The sequence below is a fragment of the Diplotaxodon limnothrissa genome, linkage group LG12 (assembly GCF_057381915.1).
Source record: "Diplotaxodon limnothrissa isolate DT_005_m linkage group LG12, D_limnothrissa_male_GT1.1, whole genome shotgun sequence".
NCBI classification, from domain to species: Eukaryota; Metazoa; Chordata; class Actinopteri; order Cichliformes; family Cichlidae; genus Diplotaxodon; species Diplotaxodon limnothrissa.
The window spans coordinates 21,782,425-21,799,702 of NC_140607.1; the positions used below are offsets into that span (position 1 = coordinate 21,782,425).

Below are 17,278 nucleotides of genomic sequence, written 5' to 3' on the forward strand. Positions count from 1 at the left end.
GAGAAGGCGACGGAAGGAATTTGACGTGCACACTTCCGTGTTTGTCGTTCAGTACGGTCTGTAAACAGTTGTTCTGTGAGCCATGGACCGCAGCAGACCATCCGACAGAGCTAGCAGAGAGAAAAAACACGAGAAGAAGAAACGGAGACGATCCTCGTCCTCCTCTTCCTCCTCTCCATCATCTTCGTCTTCCTCCTCCAACAGCAGGAGTCGGAGCAGAAAGAAGACGTTGCACAGGAGCAAAGGTTGGAAAATGAAATGCTAGCATTCACAGGAAAATCAACCTCATCATTGGGTTATATTCTCTGTTTCTCCCCCAGATGAGAAAACACAAAAGAAGCGCAGAAGGCACTCGTCTTCTTCTTCCTCATCTTCCTCATCCACCCCTTCCTCCTCATCGTCGTCATCCTCGTCAAGCGATGAGAAGAAGAAGAGCGAAGCCAAGAAGAAGAAAAAGAAAAAGCAGCAGCTGAAGAAGAAGAAGGCGAAACTGAAGAAGCAGATCAAGAAGGAGAAGAAGAAGTTGAAGAAAAAGGAGAAGAAGATGAAGAAGAAGGCAGAGATAAAGCAGAGCCCAGCAGAGAAACCTCCATCCTACCTGGAGGTGTGGCAAACTGAGGAGGGGGCCGTGGAGCTCGGGCCTGGTGGGACATCACACACAACCCCACACTTCACTTCAGTGGATCAGCTGGTCACGCAAAGTCTGACACAACAAAATAACGGTGTTTTTTATATTTGATAAATCAAGAGTGGGATTTGTTTCGCAGCTTGTGAAACATAAGGACTTATTAGGACACATTACTTCCTAGTCTAAGAAGTAGTGCACTGCAGAGCAGGATAATGCTGGCAGGCCACAAAGCTGCGGGAATGAGTTGTTGAAGCTGGGTTTAGAAGAGAGGTGATGAGCAGCACCATGACCTCATTCAGAGAAAGAGCACTACAGATGTGATGTTTGCTTTGAGAGTGTCAATGGAGACGTTTAAAGGAGGTCAGAAGGAGCTGCACTCTTTCTTTATAGATCTAAATAAAGCATTTGATGGGGAGCATGAATGAGGACACCAGCGGTAGGAGTTGCAGATGGGTTCAAGGTGGAGCGAGATTACATTGGCTCTGAACCCTTCTTGTTTATAGTGGTGATGTTAACAGACGACATTGAGATCCCGTTTTTGAAGATCTTTGATTTGTAGAAAGATTGATTTTTTTTTTTTTTTTTTAATAATTTGACCATCACAAGTTGATTTCACAAACTGACTTGTTGGTACAGCGGCATTCTGTTACAGCACCACACTCAGGCTCTTTAGAATGACCCTTCTTTCACAAATGCTTGTAAAGAGACTGCATAGGTAGGCGTTTCTGGCACTGAAAGCACCTGGGTTTAAATTAAGAGCTGTGGCCCAATGTGTATTTCCTTTTTAGTTAACTAAAAATGTTTTTTTTTTTTTTTCACATCTAGTTCATTCTGATGGTCTTGGTAAATCAAATCCCAATCAGTCTACTTGTCACTTGCATTTGTTGCCAGCCTAAATTTTAGACTAAAAGTCACTTTTCAACCATACATTCATTCAGCATTTACTTTGTAAACTTTAAGCACTTTATCTACCTCACACATATGTTAGAATCACCATGCGTGTTTTAGGACTGTGTGAGGAAGCTCAAGTTCCTGGAGGAAAGCGCCTTTACCTTTATTAACTCAAAGTATATGTAGTACCATCAATTCTGATATTCATTCTGATATCGTTATCTGGTTATTTCCCTCCTCTCTTTTTTCCAAAAATGAATCTGGTGAATTTTTGCCTCTCCAGTCATGACAGATGAGCAGAAGGCCCGTCTCTCCACTAAGAGGCCCCTCACCAAAGAGGAGTACGAAGCCAGGCAGAGCGTGATCCGCAGGGTGGTGGACCCTGAAACAGGGAGGACAAGGTAAGCAGGGGAAAGCGTGCCACAAGAGTGGGAGTTTGGAGGAAGAATTCACCCACCCTGGTTAAACTGGTGATCTTTTTCCCCTCTGCTGTCTTACAGACTGGTGAGAGGAGAGGGGGAGATCATAGAGGAGATAGTCAGCCGGGAGAAACAAAAAGACATCAACAAGGTATGACAGAAACCTTTCAGCTGTAATTGCAGTAATGTGCCGTTATAACTGTTAACAGCTAGACTTTATTCATCTCACAGCAAGCTACGAAGGGAGACGGGGATGCCTTCCAGAGAAAACTGGGCATCAACAGGTAGAAGATGATGTCACCTTCAGCTTCATCAGCCTGAGAGCACCTTCACTAAACAGCTCTGCAGAAAGCAACTCGTCAGTGTACTGAAATGCACTTCATATCAAATAATAGTGATAGCAAAATAATACTGTGATGCTCTCCTGAGGTACACACGGTAGAAGTCATAGTGAGCTGCTTGTAATGGCTGTCAGATGTAATCGAGTAGATAGAAAGTAGTGCCTACATAAAACTGCTGACAACAAGGATCTTACTGGGATTCTGTTATAGTAGATTTTTGATTTCAACAAAAGACATTGCTACTGATTTTCTGTAACACTGAGCTTCATAGAAAAGTTTCATTTAATTTAATTATTGTGCAAAATCTTTGCTTTAAGTAATGATTAATCCCAGATAAGCGTCCAGTTCAGCTGTCTGATATCACCTTCTCACACCACCTCATGGTTGTCTTACATTTGTATCTCAATTTTTTTTTTTTTTTTTTTTTTTTTAATTTCTCTAAATAAATCTCCATTTCTTTGTGAAAGTAAAGTCTGACTTCAGTTCCTGCTCTCATAAAAAACAACAACAAAAAAAAACAACAACATCCTCGTTTCAACTCAGTGGGGAAGAAAAAAAAAGCCCAAATGCCTTAGTTGTTCTTTATATGTTCTTTATACACTGTACATAAAAACACAAGGGAATGGGTCAAATGTAGTTATCCAAAACCTACAAGATACACACCCTGTACAGGTAAAATATTTTCCAAGCATGATATTGTGGTGCAGATATACAGCCTTTGAACGATAACTGTTGGAGGCGGAGCTGGAGACAGCGATGGGATTGCCTAATGTTGGTGAATTATGTCCCACTCTCTTCTTCTTCATAAATTTCCTTTAAAAAAGTCAAACAAACCAAAGTCCTGTTTAGAAAATATGGCCTCCATCTTTTCCCACAAAGTAACACGAACAACGTCCTTCAACGTGAAGTCTGTTCGGGGCGTGATCGGCGTACGTTCTCGCCGCACAATGGTCAATGTAAGGCAGTAAAACGGGAAATGTAAGGCCTCTGGTAATGTGTGTGTTGGTAGCAGAATCAAAGCGATCGTCTGCCCAGAGGTGGCAAAAACTGCACGGATCGCTTCTCTGGATTTTTAATATCCAGGCGTTTCAGATCAGGGAGCATGGTTCAGTAGCTGAAAATGTTAGATGACTGCATGTTTTCCAGGACTGACTGTCCTTTTTTTGTTTTCAAGTTACAATAAATGTACAAAGAGCTATTCTTCAACAAGCAGCTTTTTTCCTGTTCCTTTTCTTTTTTGTTTTGTTTTTTAAAGAGTTATGGCTTTAAGCCGATTCTTGTCAAGGTCAAAATGCAGAGGGACAGAAGTACAGCATGAGTCACACTCTCCTCAACCAGCTGACAAAAATATAAAATAAAATCATTGCTGATTAAAGAGGTTACAGGTGCCTTTGATCTAGGATGTCTTACGTCGTCTATTGAAAATGTGAAGTGGATGAAATGTTTAGAAACACATCTCAGCACAATACAATTCAACTGCATCACAAAGTGAAGCCTCTAAAAGGACCGCTAATTTTAAAATGACACCTCTGAAGAGGGCCAACGCAAACTGAAGGTTACATCATCTGTAAACGTGCTGTTCATTGCACTTATGTAAACCATTTGTTTTGTTACCAGGCTGACTGTTTTATAAATATTAAGTGTGTCTGTCTAGATGCCCATATATTAAAATGGAAACATCACAACAAAACAGCGTGTCTCTCTGCAGGAGAAAACCCGACAGCCAAAATTAGGGCAGTGCCGTTTTAAGGTGAGTTACCCTCTGCAATTTGACGTCTGTAGACCATGTGCCTGTTCACCTGATTGTCAATGCACTGTGACGTGTTTCCTCAACAGTCTGTAAGATCTGGTGGTGCTACTCGGGAATATTGCACGTTTCCCCCTCGTGTCTGAGCCCATATTGGTCCACTGCTGTCAGCTCTGTCTGTACATGATTACTAGAGGTACAAATAAATGTTATTTAAATGAATAAATCACAACTTTGTTTTTAAACCAGCTTTAGAAAATAAATGGCCAACGGTATTAAAGCAAAATCTTAGCTCTGTGTTCCTACTTTCAACAGCGTATTGTACAGGATTTACAATTTGCACATTTCTTTTCCTAAAGGCGCAGCAACACAGAGAAAGAGACCTTAACCTAAGGAGGATTATCTATGAGAACATTCAACACCTCATTTTACAGCTTGGGGATAAACAAGAGAGAGACAAGCCATATCCTGAACCCCCCCAAAAAAAGTTAATAACAAAAACAAAAAATATTTTGACACAAGTTCTGTTGATACAACTCTGGTGATCTGAGAGATAAAATAACAGAAATACAACACTGTGCCAGGCAAAGACCTCTGAGGTTTGGTTGCTGCAACTGAAGTTTGAAGGAAAGAGGGGGAAAAAAAAAACAACACATCATAGATAAAGTAATCTTAAAACACATTTTGTTCACGAAAAAAATCCATACATTTTAACATTTCTATAGTCTTAAATAACAACAAGTATCATCAATCAATAAAGTATATCCTGAATGAGACGGTGTTTACCCCCAGAGTAAAGAAGACACTTGAAACTGATCTTCAGTGGACCAGATACCAGATCTGCACTGTAATGTAACAATTATGTACAAGCCTTGTTAAGGCATTCAACTACATACTTACACAAACTAACCCATTTATTATGTTTCTGTTTTTACACAGGAGAGCCCTCCTTTCCTCTGCATCCACAGACGGCTTATCCTTCAGCACTGCTTCACTTTGGCACTTTCCCTTACAGTACTGCTTTTCCCTATAGCAGAGCTGCACGCTACTCATTCAGGAGGGTACGGCAGCGATGGCATAAAGTGAAGTGTGAGATGCAATAAAACCCAAGAACAGTTTCAGCTGCAGCCACAGTTAAAGGGTAATTACGCGCTTTGCTTCGTGTTGCGTTACATGATTCTTCGTGTCTAAGGGGCGACCAGAAAACAAGCAGAACGGGAGTGTAAAGATGTTAACCCTCTCAGGCTCAAATTAAGTTTTTGTTGCTAATGCACAAAAGAACACCTGCAGTGGTACTTCTGAGTAAAAAAACCTCATAAAATATGTATGTGGGGTAATCAGGTTGTTAGCTTTTAACTGTTGCAAATCTGCAACGCCTGCCTTGAGAGGGTTAAATCTGTTCGGTGTTCCTTAAAAAAAGAAATCTAACAAAAATTTATTTTGGCTTCTCGATTGTTTCCGTGTGTACACTAAATTGACGAATCAGCTTCACCTGATTCTCAGCTCCGCTCTCTGACTGGAACGTACCTGATCATCGCGTTAAAAAGGACGCAGCTTTAAAACTGCTATAAACAAAGTTCGTCTCTGTAGTCGTTGTTGTGCTTGCATTGGTCACGTTAGTTGGTTACAGCTGCTACTGTAACAACTCTGTGTTGTTTGCATGGGGCGTGCTTGTGTGTGTGTGTGTGTGTGTGTGTGTGTGTGTGTGTGTGTGTGTGTGTGTGTAAGTAACTGTCTCCATGTGCTGAAGGAGCAAAACTGACCTTGTATTCAAGACTAATAAATATTTACTAAACAGTACAAACAGCCTGGATCCCTACAATATTAGCTTTATTTGGTTGTGTGCACTTTCCCGCCTTGGGGCAACACTTCTTGAAATGTTGGTCTGTGTTATCATGAATGTTGCCTCATGCTCTGCCCATAAATATCTGTGCTGAATGTGACTGGTGTTAGTTTTTATAAAGAGTGATTTATAGCACCTGATTTTTTTTCCTTATGGTATTTTACCTATCTGGTGCAAGAAGCCAACTGCTTTCCACTGTTTGCGTTTATATTCACGTCACTTTGCGTCTCTTCCTCAGCACTGCATTTGTAAGTCACTCTCCCGAACCCTGCATCGTGTCTCCAGTCTCATTTTGAGCTGAAAACTCCTGGCTCCAGCTTGGTGCTGCTGCTGCGGCCCCAGCAGCTGGCCGTGATGCTCATGCTGCGCTGGGCCCCTCCCTGGCCGTGGCTGTGAGCGCGCTCCAGCCGCTCCCGCTCCAGCCGCTCGCTGTCTGATTGGCTCTGCGTGCGCTCCGGCCTGTTGTGGATGCTGCCCGTCGGAGAGCTGGGGGCTGGCTGAGAGGAGATGGTGCGTAACAGATGGTTCCTCTTCCTCAAGAAGTCACTGTTTGCTCCCAAGCCAAAGCTGCCTTTGCGTAGCACCATGCGTGCACTGGTGGTCTTGGCTGGCCGAGAGCGATGGTTGTACTCCAGCTGGGACAGATGAGCTGCGTATCCCTCTGTGATGAACTGTTGAAGGATCAGAGAAACAACTGTCAACTAAAAAGCAACACATTTTGCGGTGACTTGAGCTTTTACTTTAGTTTTTTTTTTTTTAATGTGAGAAGAGACTATTAACAGGGTCGTTTGCAGAAAGTGATACCTGGCACTGGTGCTGCATCTTCTTAGAAGGTCTGCCAACAATGTATATTTGAGAAGAAGGGAGGCCAATGGAGGTGTAGACTGAGATGTCTTTGGTTGATCCATAGCCAGCAAAAATCTTCATGTGTGCCTGAAATCGGAGAAATTAAGACGAGAAATGTTCAATCCTGGCTTCTTCTAAACAAATGGGTACATTTTTAAAATAATAACGGGTTGTCAGCATTTGTCGCTTCGGTTCTTTATTTAAAACACTCACTGTCCCCTCTCCCATCCCCACTCTGACCTCTGTCAAAGACTTGAGGAAGTTGGCCTTGTGCCTGAGCGGGTCGTGGACCAGGCCATCGCAAAAGGAGACAATGCCATGAGGGAAGTTGTGCTGAGACAACCAGGCCACTACCCGTTGCTTCTGCATGTCTGGCCGTCCGGTCACGTAGATGATCAGATAGCCTAAATCCTGCCAATGCCTGAAATAAGGAGAAGCAGCAGGACACACCAGATCTTAAAGTTCAATCAGGGAGAAAATATGTGAAGCCAAGAAAACAGGAGAGGTAGAGCAGCCAGCTACCTGACAACATCTACAGCTCCAGCTCGCACTTTGGGATCACTGCCCATGATCGAAACGCTGGCAGCAAATGAACCATCGATGCTGAACACTACGAACTCCGTGCTACGTGGAACAACTGTCAGGTAGCTGTCAGCGAACGTGTGGTCACCCCTGGTGAATAAAAAGAAAAAGAGTAAGGAAATGGAAACCAAAAGATTAAAGAAAAAATGAGCTGCAATAAAGTGAGCTAAAAGTCAAATGGAAACCAGGCTCTGTGAAGATAAACGGACAAAAAGCTTGAATATATAAAATACAATAACAGTTTGGTACCAGGCTAATCTCACCTGACCACCATTTTAACCGGGTACACGCCGATTCCCAGACGCTTGTCCTCTGGGATGACAAAAGACACGCGCCCGCTGCTGTTGGTCACCTCGGTGTTGAAGTACACCCATTCTCCCGATGGTGGCTGGGTCATGATGTGGAGGTCGACCTGCGCAGGAATGAAAAGGAAACAAAAGCGTTTCAATGCAGCTGATCGACAGATATTTGAGTTTTTTTCATATTTCCTCAACCCAGAGGTAAAGTTGAATGAAAACAACATTGTCTTCATTTTTTATGATTAAATATTTCACATTAAAAAGTTTTCTAAATGTTTCACATTATTAGTGAGTGCTCAAATGTAGGGCTCTACTAGCCAACTGGTGAATACTCTAGTAAGGCCAGTGAATGCGACATACTTGTGCTCAAGCAGTGGCTCAGATTTCAAGATGTCCTGGGTCAACGGACCAATTTTCAATAATATATCTTGAAATTTATGAAGCTAAAATTTCACAGCAATCATTATATATACCTGAACTTTGGATTGTTTGTCAAACATAAGACACATGTCTCAAATGTATGAGACTTAAAATCCACTTAGAAGTGAACTTAAAAAAAATAAAAAATAAAAAAAAAGCTCAAACCCAGATTTCCCAGGTATCTCTAACAGCAGGTGAGCTACTAAAGACAGAAGCATGTTCACCTTCTCCCCGGCCAAAGTCACCATGTCCAGAGGGCCGTACATGAAGCGGCCTGTCAAGACCTGCTGGCCATCTTCAGTGAAGACGGCATCATTCACTCTGTGGTTGGCGGTCACGTTCTGTCAATGCAGAAGAAACAAAGGGAAAATGCTGATGTGTTGCTTTATCTTTATTTAAACATAAACAGTCTACAAATACCAACAACTTTTTTTTTTTTTTTGCATATTGGTTGGAATTGGTCATTAATAATCTTTGGCTGTCGTCCAGAGTGTTGTCACGTCTCCTTCCCCTCAACCCTAACGGCAGTTACTTCCTTTTAAAAGGGAGATCTTCCTCCCCACTGTCACCCAGTGCTTGCTCATAGGGAGGGGGGGGGGGGGGGGGGTCATCTGATTGTTGGACGTTTTCTCTATATTATTGTAGGGTCTTTGCCTTGAAGCAACAGTTATTGTGATTTGGTGCTTTATTAAAATTTTAAATTGAAATGAATTTAAAAAAAGAAAAACAAAAGGGCTATTTTTTGATTTGTAACTAGATGGCAGGTATCGTAGTGTCCCCGACTAAACTTTAAAGCTCTCTGAAACAGACTTTGTTTCCAGATAAGATGCTCACCCTGATCTTCACGTGAGTCCTCTTGCGGAGCCACTTTTCTCGAGGTTTAGAGGGGGTGAATTCAGACACTTCTTTTCCATCGAGCTCCAGAATGCTTGAGTTTTCGTGCCTCATGACCTGAAAGGGGACAATTCAGTGATTCATACTGAGAATTTTTGAATAAGTCCTAACACTTTCATTATTGCTGTTTACTCACCTGCCTCAGGAGAAAAGACACAACATCAGTAGACTCCCAGTATGATGCGTGGAACAGGTGCGGTAAAGCCACTGTGGGGAAAGCTGTTAGGGCATCGGGGCAGTACAGGGCAAAGTCCAGCCGCTTTGTGCCCCACCAGCGTGCTGCAACTGCAATGGGAATGGAGTGAATAGGGTACAGAGACGTAAGATGAAACTCAAAGAGCCAGCGTGAGGTATGTGATGCCACAGAAAGGTGCAACACCCCTGATGTTATAGCAAAAAAAGAAAGAAGTTGAATTCAAATTTCAGCCACACTCATCACCAATCCCAGCAGTTCTTCAGCTACAGGAGGGAAAGGAAGGAGTTTATAATGGTTATTATCAGCAAATCCAAAGGCTGAGAACAGGAACCGATAGTTAGAGCTGATTACATGAGCAGCTGAAGGTGGTTATTTGTGTTAGTCTGCGTGTGAAAAAGATGAATGATTTTAAAAGCCCCGGCAGCATCTAGATTTATGGATTACCCCTCATCAGTGACAGTGAATGCACCTGAATCGCTGTGAATTACATTTTAGAAAAATGAAGTGAAAGGGAGGCAAAGAGGCTTTTTGGAAGAGCAGCGCTGAGTCTTTTGACTGTGGCACAAAACAGAGCAGCACATGGAAGAGAGCCGTAGCCTCACACTGATTTCAGTAGCTCCCTTCCTTATAAAAATACCTTGGTCCACTTCAGCCTGGGAGTCCAGTGAGACCAGATCAGATATAGCAAAGTCCAGCCCTGCCCGGTAGTTCTCGTACTGGCCGGTGGGACTTAGAGGTTCACTAGAGTCTGCCTCATCGTCCAGCTCTGCCGCTACGTATGCATCAGAAGATCCTGCGGCCTGGCAAGCCTTTGTTTCCTTACGGGACGTGGGAGGAGTTTTCAGGAAGAATTTGTTTTGTGATGATAGGGCGAGTAGGGACAAAAGACTGTATTTTTTGGATTGGTTAACCTGGTTTGATTCAGCTATGGGGGGAAAAACAACAGCAAAAATAACAAAAAGATAAAGAAACCATATATGATGTGATGAATACAAATTCACTTGTGACAGTTTAGGACAGCTTGGAGAGTTTTAAAAAGAGCTGCGACTGTGTAAGCCCTAAAGATATATTAGGAACCGCTCAGGTAAATGGGGCAGAGTGATGCTGTTGCAGAAGAGAAACATGTCGTAATCAGTTTAAGCACATTTCCAGGGTTATACTGTGGGTGGCTGAACAGCAGTGTTCAGGCGCAGTAACATGAGGCACAAATAAATGTTCTGGTAACAGAAGTGAACGGGTGAGGGGGAGGAGGAATTCAAAGGACATTCAAACAAAGAGGAAACAGTACCGGTTATCTCAGCAAACACTGCAATAGGGAGTCGACAATGCAGGAATGGCTGAGGGAAACAGGTGTCTACATGCATCGCCACATTAATTAAATGCAGCACTCGTTCATTGCATTTACATTTAGACAGTGAGTAAGAGAAAGACAGACAGTGGAAAGTGGCTCTAAGCTGGTTTCTTCTCCGGGACTCTGATCTTGTCTTAGTTTTAACAGGAGATGGATAAATCACCTTACATGAGTCTCACTTCAATCCCAAATCTGGCAAAGCAGAAAAGAGCAAAAAGGAGCGGGACACTCAACGTGGCTGACTAGACTGTTTCTGCAGGACAGCAGGGTGTGTGTAGAGTCAGAGTGAGAGTAAATGATGTCGGGGTGTTGGAAAGAGAAACTAGGACAGATAAAAGCAGATAAAAGTTGGGCTGAATGTGAGAGAAAGCGGGAGAATTACTAGAAGAGTGTTTGTGTGAGTGGAAGGAAGAGAGAAAGAGAGACTGTTTGGTATTGAGAGCACTTACTGTTGGCTATGTTGGTGGCAGTGTAACTGTCTGCCATTCCTGAGACCTGGCTGGCAATGCTGACCTCACTGGCCCTCCGCTGGCCCCGGGAGAGGGGGCCCGTTACGGGGGATGAGGGGTACGAACTGTCCATGAAGACACCACCATGAGACTGAACAACATCCGCTATTGAGCCCAAACAAGGAGATCCCATTAGACAGAGACACAGGTAAGGGGGAACTCACGGTGACGGTTGGGGGAGGAGGGGGAATGCAGGTGAGAAATGTGACAGCAGGCGGCGAGGCCCCGGTCACATTTCTTCACCGATCAACACGTGACTGGTAAATGAAGACATTAAACACACAGTGAATGTAAAATCACAAATATCCACGTCTTCTACAGTAATATTAGTGTGTGTTATGGAGGTGATTTTTAAATTCAGAGCCTATTCTAATGTCTTGAAAATAAAATAACGTCAGAGATTTAGTAAAATCACAAGACCTCTGACTAGTATCACAAGAAGCAGCACAGGCTTCAGTCTGTTTAGCATGTACACACAGAGCTCCAAGTCCACTGCACAAACACGTCACAAGCAGCACATCAAAACCTTTTTTTGGAAATTCAAAAAAACAGTATTAAAAAAAAAAAAAAAAAAAAAAAGGAAACAAAAAACCCTATGTCACTACAAATCAGCTAATATTACAGAGATGATGCAAATACACTGAAACCGGCCTTAAAACCGCAGCACACAAACACAGACGCTTGCATCTTCCAAACTCTGTCATGAAAATGTGATGGCACAAAGCAAAACACAGCACCACAAGAGATGCTTAGCAGATTTGTCTCGAGTATTTCCATGACTTGATGTTCCAATTGGCTACATTTCTTTTTAAATTGTAAACCAGAAGACACGATGCCAAAAGGTCAAATATATATGTATTTATCAGTATTTGGAGACACTGAAATGACAGCATGGACATACTCAAAGAGTGTAAGAGGTGGCCTGGAATCTGAGCATCTCGACGTAATGGCGAGAGGGACGAACACAGGGACGACAGAGATACGGCGAATGAGGGTTGGGAACAGATAGAGGTGAATGGGAGAGGCTACACACACTCCATAGTGGCGGGTGTGGCTTTGAGGGAGCCCTCCTGCCAGTTTAGCACAGGTACAGGGATGCAGGTCTCACTGATGGTCTCCTGACAGCGAAGGGACAGGAGAGGCCCGCTGTCAAGCAGCAGCTGAGCGTTGCTCTGGACTGTCTCCACTACAGAGGGGGGTGGGTGGAGGGGCAGAAGTCGGGGGAGGAGGTTTTAGAGGTAGAGAGCAAGGTACACGGATATGGAGACAGGAGGCCAAGAGAGGAGGAAGGAAAGAAGACAAGGAAGACAAAAACATATGAAGCAAGAACTGAACAAGGAACAAGAGTCAAGCCCTTAGTGGAGCTCACTTTTTCCTGGACCACAGCTGCTCCTCAGAGACACAATAAGCTGACATATGACCCTGTTCTAAGATTAGAAAAAGCCTGCAATATGCTATTTATGAAATCATTTGAACTCTCTTGCCTTAACAGTGATCTTGAAATTGTCTTTGAAACTTCATCGCTATAAAAAAAAATGTTGGAAGGCCTGAAGATGGTCATTGGTAGCTGATCTGATGGAGGCCATGACCACCAGGGAACACAAAAACTCTGGTCTGAAGTAATTAAGAAACATCTTAACCATATTAAACATCTTTATTAACCCCGGTTTCCATCCTTACTAAGCCTCAGTTCCTGATTCAATAATGTTAGATATCTTTTTTAAAAAAAAGAAATTTCTCCTCATTAAAGATCTTATTAAATTCTGTGTGCGTTTTCTTCGAGAACATCAGACATATAATTGTATAAACAGGGTAGGCATCCTCCGCTATAAAGATCAGTCCAAACAGAAACCACCAGTGGGACTGTGACAACACCGAGATTAATAAACTGCTTCACAAAACATGCCGAAGCACAAACAGTAGAAAAGCGTGTATTTTTCTTTCAGGCAGTGTCTACTTTGTAAATGAACTCAACGCATGCTACTAAGGCATCTTTAAGCCATCTATGGTGTGCATCCATGGGAAAAAGGACAGTGGGTTAAAATCAGCATCTGAAGCATCAGGTGATGTGATCTTAAGTGGTTGTTGCTGGGTTTTTTTTTTTAAAGGGTATTTTGCATTCGTGTGTGTGCATCCAAGACAGACGTACAAAGACTGAAAGCTTCACATTAACGTGGCCTTTCATCTATCATCTGTAAAAAGAGCTCACCCAGCAGGGCGGAGTTTCCATCTCCCAGGGGAAAGCGTTGGTAACGGGGCACGCTGAACGGAGGGAGGAGGTGAAATTTCCGCTCCAGCAGAGGTTCGAGGCGGGAGGCTGAAGGATCAGCGGGGTGGAACAGATTATAAACCTGCTGACAGGCAGGTCGTAGCTGGGCCACTAGGGGGAGAAATGAAACCAGAGACATAAGAAAGAGGAAGGGAAGAATTCAAGCATATTTTGATGACAGCCTGGTCTATAGGTGTCTATAGTAATAAGCAGATTTCCATCTGGGGCAAACCTTTCACTTTACAGATAGTACAAAGCCTGGTAATTGAAGCTCACCATCTAACATAGGGATCACAGTCTTTCTCAGGGCAAGTACCAAGCCAAGTGGAGAGCCAAAGAGGAAAAAGTCGGACACTTCGAAGTCAAATTTCCCCAGGGAGCCTCCATCCAGCATTGTGCTACTGCTCGACCTTCGGGAGGTTGTGTCGTTCCGCAGGACACTGGAATGTAAGCTGGGAGGACAACACAAAGTCACTTCCGTGCCTGGAACTAAAAATAAAACATATTCTGACAGTGCATGACAAAAGGACAAAAGAAGTTCATTCCACATAAAGAGTTTGTCCTCCCACGGACGACACACCTGGACAGGAAAGCCTGGTGCTGCTTTATGGTGTCCAGCTCGTAGGTGGAAGAGTCACTTCTCTTCCGAGGCAGCTGTCTCTTGGTGTCGTCGCCTGCGCTGGTACGTGGGATATCGATGTTGCTGCGACTGAGGTGGCGGCTGCCCTCCAAGGTTGGAGATGCTGATCCGTGTCCGCTGTTGACAATGATGCCAGGAGAGAGAAGATCCTGGTCCTGCAGGGGAAATTTGTGAAAATGTGTCATTAAAACTTCCAGCACCTTAAGAAAAAAAATATCAACAAATGAGCCAATTAAGAAGAACAAAACAGGTTAAAGGTGCACACAGGAGTGTTCCAGGCACTGTTTAGGATGAGCCGAGACTGTCGCCGTGCATTCATTAATGCTGGAGGATGTCTCGCTTACCTGTACGCTAATGACACTGCCCCTGCGACTGCTGTTCTGGCTCTCATTTACTGTTTGATTGCTGCTGCACAGAGCATCAAAGCCCAAGATTCCTCCCACACAGTCCCCAATGAGGCAAACCTGGAGAGTTAAAGGATGAAAAATATTTATTACATATATGCGTGGGGTTCAGGATCACCTGCAAAGACTTCCGCAGTTACACGCTGGATGTAAGGATAATGTGGCTCCAAAAAGTACAGCTGGTTCAACTCTAATGACTCCAATTCTTTATTAAACAGCATACAAGAACAACAAACCCCATCGGTATCTGACCTGGCCGGAGAAAGAAGCCCCGTCCAGAGATTTTATGAAGTCCGTATACACCTGGTTGGCTCGGAAGATGACGGTGGCCACAGCATCCTGGTACTGTGGAGAAGAGGTGGCGAGGAGAGGCAGGGCTGCCAGCGGGATGTGGTCCTGGCTGCTGGACAGACAACCTTCATCGTAGCTGTAAGGGCTCAAGCTGTGAGAACATTAGTGGATAAAAATCAAATTATGAAATTTAAAACCCAAGGCATGCACACGGGAGAATAAATAAACGCAGGAAGAGAGGACAAGAGTCACGAGCTGCACCTGGACCTCTTCCATCATAAGTAAACAGCTATCGAGCTAAAATACGGTTAGAACCACAATTTGTTTCACAAACACAATTTTTGTTGTTATTTTTAAATTACAAATCAGGATGTGGCTGAAAGGCAGACTTTGAGTTTAATTGGAGGGGTTTAACAAAGTCAGATGCATTTTTTTTTAGGTAGGTATGGGTACGTATGGCTGCCAGTATAATTGGAGGACTTGTGTTTATTGGTGATGCGACCGCTGACAGAAGCTGCAGGATTAACTGTGAAGTGTATGGAGCTACACTCTCTGATCAGATTCAGACAAATGCTGCAAAACTGATCGGACAGTTCTTCACAGTGCAAATGGACAATGACACAAAGCAAACTGTAAGAGCAACCCAAGAGTTTCTCAGGGTACAGAAATATGATATTTTTCAATAGCGGAGTCAGTCACCTGTTCTCAGCTCAAAGGCACAGCTTTTCAGTTATTAAACAAGCAGCAACTCAAGTGTTTGTAGTAAAGGTTCACCAGAGCACTTCAACAGAAAATGTATATGGGCTCTAGATTTTAGGCAGTCACTGAGCCTTAGGATCCTTACATTTAAAATGATGTAAATTTGCCCAATTACTTTAGAGCTAAAATTAGAGACTGTAAAAAATGTCTGTAATTCCTAAACAGTTAATGAAATTCTTCATCAAACCTCTTAAATAAAAGCTGAAAGTCTACACTTCAATCACATCTTGATTGATTATCTGATTTAAACTCCACTGTGGTTGTGTAAAACCACAAGAATTCTGTCTTCATCCAATAAATTATGAACCTAACTGCACACAAACCTTCAATGATTATCCATGAGGTTTTGAGCCTGCAGAGAAATGTGTGCATGCACGTGCTCTTACTTGGACACTAGGGAGAAGGCCTCAGCACAGATGGCAGGGCAGGGCACCAAGCGGATGGCGATGCGTCCCAGCGCCGCAGGATAGTGAACACGCATGACTGTGTCGAAAGCCGTACTGATTGTGTTGACGTCGGCCTGCTTGCTGTTCTGGTCGCCTCCTCCGGTGTCCAGGATGTTCCCTCCGTGCAAGACCAAGATGAGCACATGGATCTTGGAGGGCTGCAGACACTGCTGGGAAGAGCTCTCCTGAGAACAGCAAATTTAATAAGCGGCGTTATGGACGGGAATGTTAAGGCACGCTATCGGGAAAATATCCAATAAAATGTTTATTCACTTCATCAGCATGACCAAAGAATACGTACTTACTGTGAGTGATAAAACAAGCAAACAAAAACAGATAAACGAGGCCTTGAAAATGGGCATCAAATCACTTTTTAACCGATTCAAAAGGTACGACTTGCAACGTTTTGCGTCCATCGTTTTGAACATGAATTACATGGCAAACTGCTTTTTATAGCCATTGAGGGGTGAGGAACCATGAAGACACATAACAGAGCCAACCTTCACCTGGACAACCGTTCAACTAACAGCAAACAACAACCATGCTTCCTGATGACAAGTTCACACTAATTAGCACAGCACAATGTGTAGTTTTGTCTTTTACTTCCAATCCAAAACTTCACATTTCCATTAAGTACAGAGGAGGGGGGAGGGGGTCGAACAGAAGGTGGTGAGGTTGAGGAGTACACATGGATTTGGGTTCGGGCTACGGCAAGGATAAGGGCAGGGGCATTTAATAGACTGGAGGTGTCTGAAAAACTGTTGTACCCCACATTGCACTGGGGCCAAAATGTTTACTTACTGACTGGTGCCTTGTTACCGTGATGGTGGGAATGGGAGAGCTATCGGCTTGGCCGCTAAGACAGCCACGCATCTGAACACAAGAGGACAGAGAGGCTCTTATCCTCCAAAGTTTAAAGCCTGATATGTTTTTTTGTTTTTTAGCAGCTAAACTCAAATTAAATCATGTCCTGAAGGAAACTTTCAGCAGATGGCTTGTAAGGGATATTTATTCCAGACATGGACGGGCATCAGAGGAGTGCGAGTTATAGGTGTGTTATTTGCATTGGCAGTCAATATGTGACACACATACCTCATCTAATCTTTCCTCGCTGGTTGCTCTTTCATAATCAACAGTCATTTCCTTGAACAGCTCACCTAGAAACACAAACACACATTTAACATCAAGTGTCATTGGGCTGTGCCTGCCCATGTAGAGGTGTTCATCATACCAGGAGTTTCCTCCGTTTCTGCAGCTTCGATCTTGTCCATGAGGTCATTGGAGTTCCACTTGGCAATCTCTTTCGGGAAGACCTCCTCTCCATCAGAGAGATCCTCTGTGAGGGGGGGGGGGGGGGGGATCAACAGATTGGTTAAAACTGTATTCACTATTCAGGGGTTTTGAATGGATTATTACACCAAGAGTTCAGATTCAGAGTGCCAGATTGCTTTATTAATCCCAAGAAAGGCCAATTTGTTTGCAGCTTACCCCGACAACCTATTC

General features: G+C 43.5%; 2 protein-coding genes across 4 annotated transcripts in view; one reads left to right on the forward strand and one right to left on the reverse strand.

Annotated features, from left to right (window-relative positions):
• The first annotated feature begins 49 nt into the window (after positions 1–49).
• arl6ip4 (ADP-ribosylation factor-like 6 interacting protein 4) lies at positions 50–2,662 on the forward strand. Its single transcript, XM_085368298.1, has 5 exons — positions 50–245; positions 321–644; positions 1,803–1,920; positions 2,020–2,089; positions 2,170–2,662. The coding sequence occupies exons 1-5, from the start codon at positions 83–85 to the stop codon at positions 2,224–2,226; spliced, it is 732 nt and encodes a 243-aa protein (XP_085224424.1). The 5' UTR covers positions 50–82; the 3' UTR covers positions 2,227–2,662.
• Positions 2,663–2,969: 307 nt separating this feature from the next.
• LOC146621295 (membrane-associated phosphatidylinositol transfer protein 2-like) overlaps positions 2,970–17,278 on the reverse strand; it is a 44,325-nt gene continuing 30,016 nt past the window's right edge. The window contains exons 8-26 of one of the 3 annotated variants that reach the window (XM_085367330.1): positions 17,007–17,111; positions 16,868–16,932; positions 15,716–15,960; positions 14,532–14,721; positions 14,220–14,339; positions 13,816–14,030; positions 13,512–13,687; positions 13,176–13,346; positions 12,000–12,152; positions 10,907–11,071; positions 9,744–10,031; positions 9,047–9,195; positions 8,851–8,967; positions 8,241–8,357; positions 7,561–7,709; positions 7,238–7,387; positions 6,956–7,136; positions 6,674–6,802; positions 2,970–6,540 (exon numbers count right to left, since the gene is read on the reverse strand). In XM_085367330.1, coding sequence (XP_085223456.1) covers positions 6,157–6,540; positions 6,674–6,802; positions 6,956–7,136; positions 7,238–7,387; positions 7,561–7,709; positions 8,241–8,357; positions 8,851–8,967; positions 9,047–9,195; positions 9,744–10,031; positions 10,907–11,071; positions 12,000–12,152; positions 13,176–13,346; positions 13,512–13,687; positions 13,816–14,030; positions 14,220–14,339; positions 14,532–14,721; positions 15,716–15,960; positions 16,868–16,932; positions 17,007–17,111 — 3,269 coding nt within the window. In that variant the 3' untranslated portion in view covers positions 2,970–6,156. The remainder of the gene's footprint in view (positions 6,541–6,673; positions 6,803–6,955; positions 7,137–7,237; positions 7,388–7,560; positions 7,710–8,240; positions 8,358–8,850; positions 8,968–9,046; positions 9,196–9,743; positions 10,032–10,906; positions 11,072–11,999; positions 12,153–13,175; positions 13,347–13,511; positions 13,688–13,815; positions 14,031–14,219; positions 14,340–14,531; positions 14,722–15,715; positions 15,961–16,867; positions 16,933–17,006; positions 17,112–17,278) is intronic. The other 2 variants (XM_085367328.1, XM_085367329.1) reach the window with 2 other exon arrangements.

Coding starts and splice junctions, on each gene's coding strand:
- arl6ip4 (XM_085368298.1), top strand. CDS start 83: ATGGACCGCAGCAGACCATCCGACAGAGCTAGCAGAGAGAAAAAACAC. Junction 246..320: donor GACGTTGCACAGGAGCAAAG/GTTGGAAAATGA, acceptor TTTCTCCCCCAG/ATGAGAAAACACAAAAGAAG. Junction 1,921..2,019: donor CCTGAAACAGGGAGGACAAG/GTAAGCAGGGGA, acceptor GCTGTCTTACAG/ACTGGTGAGAGGAGAGGGGG.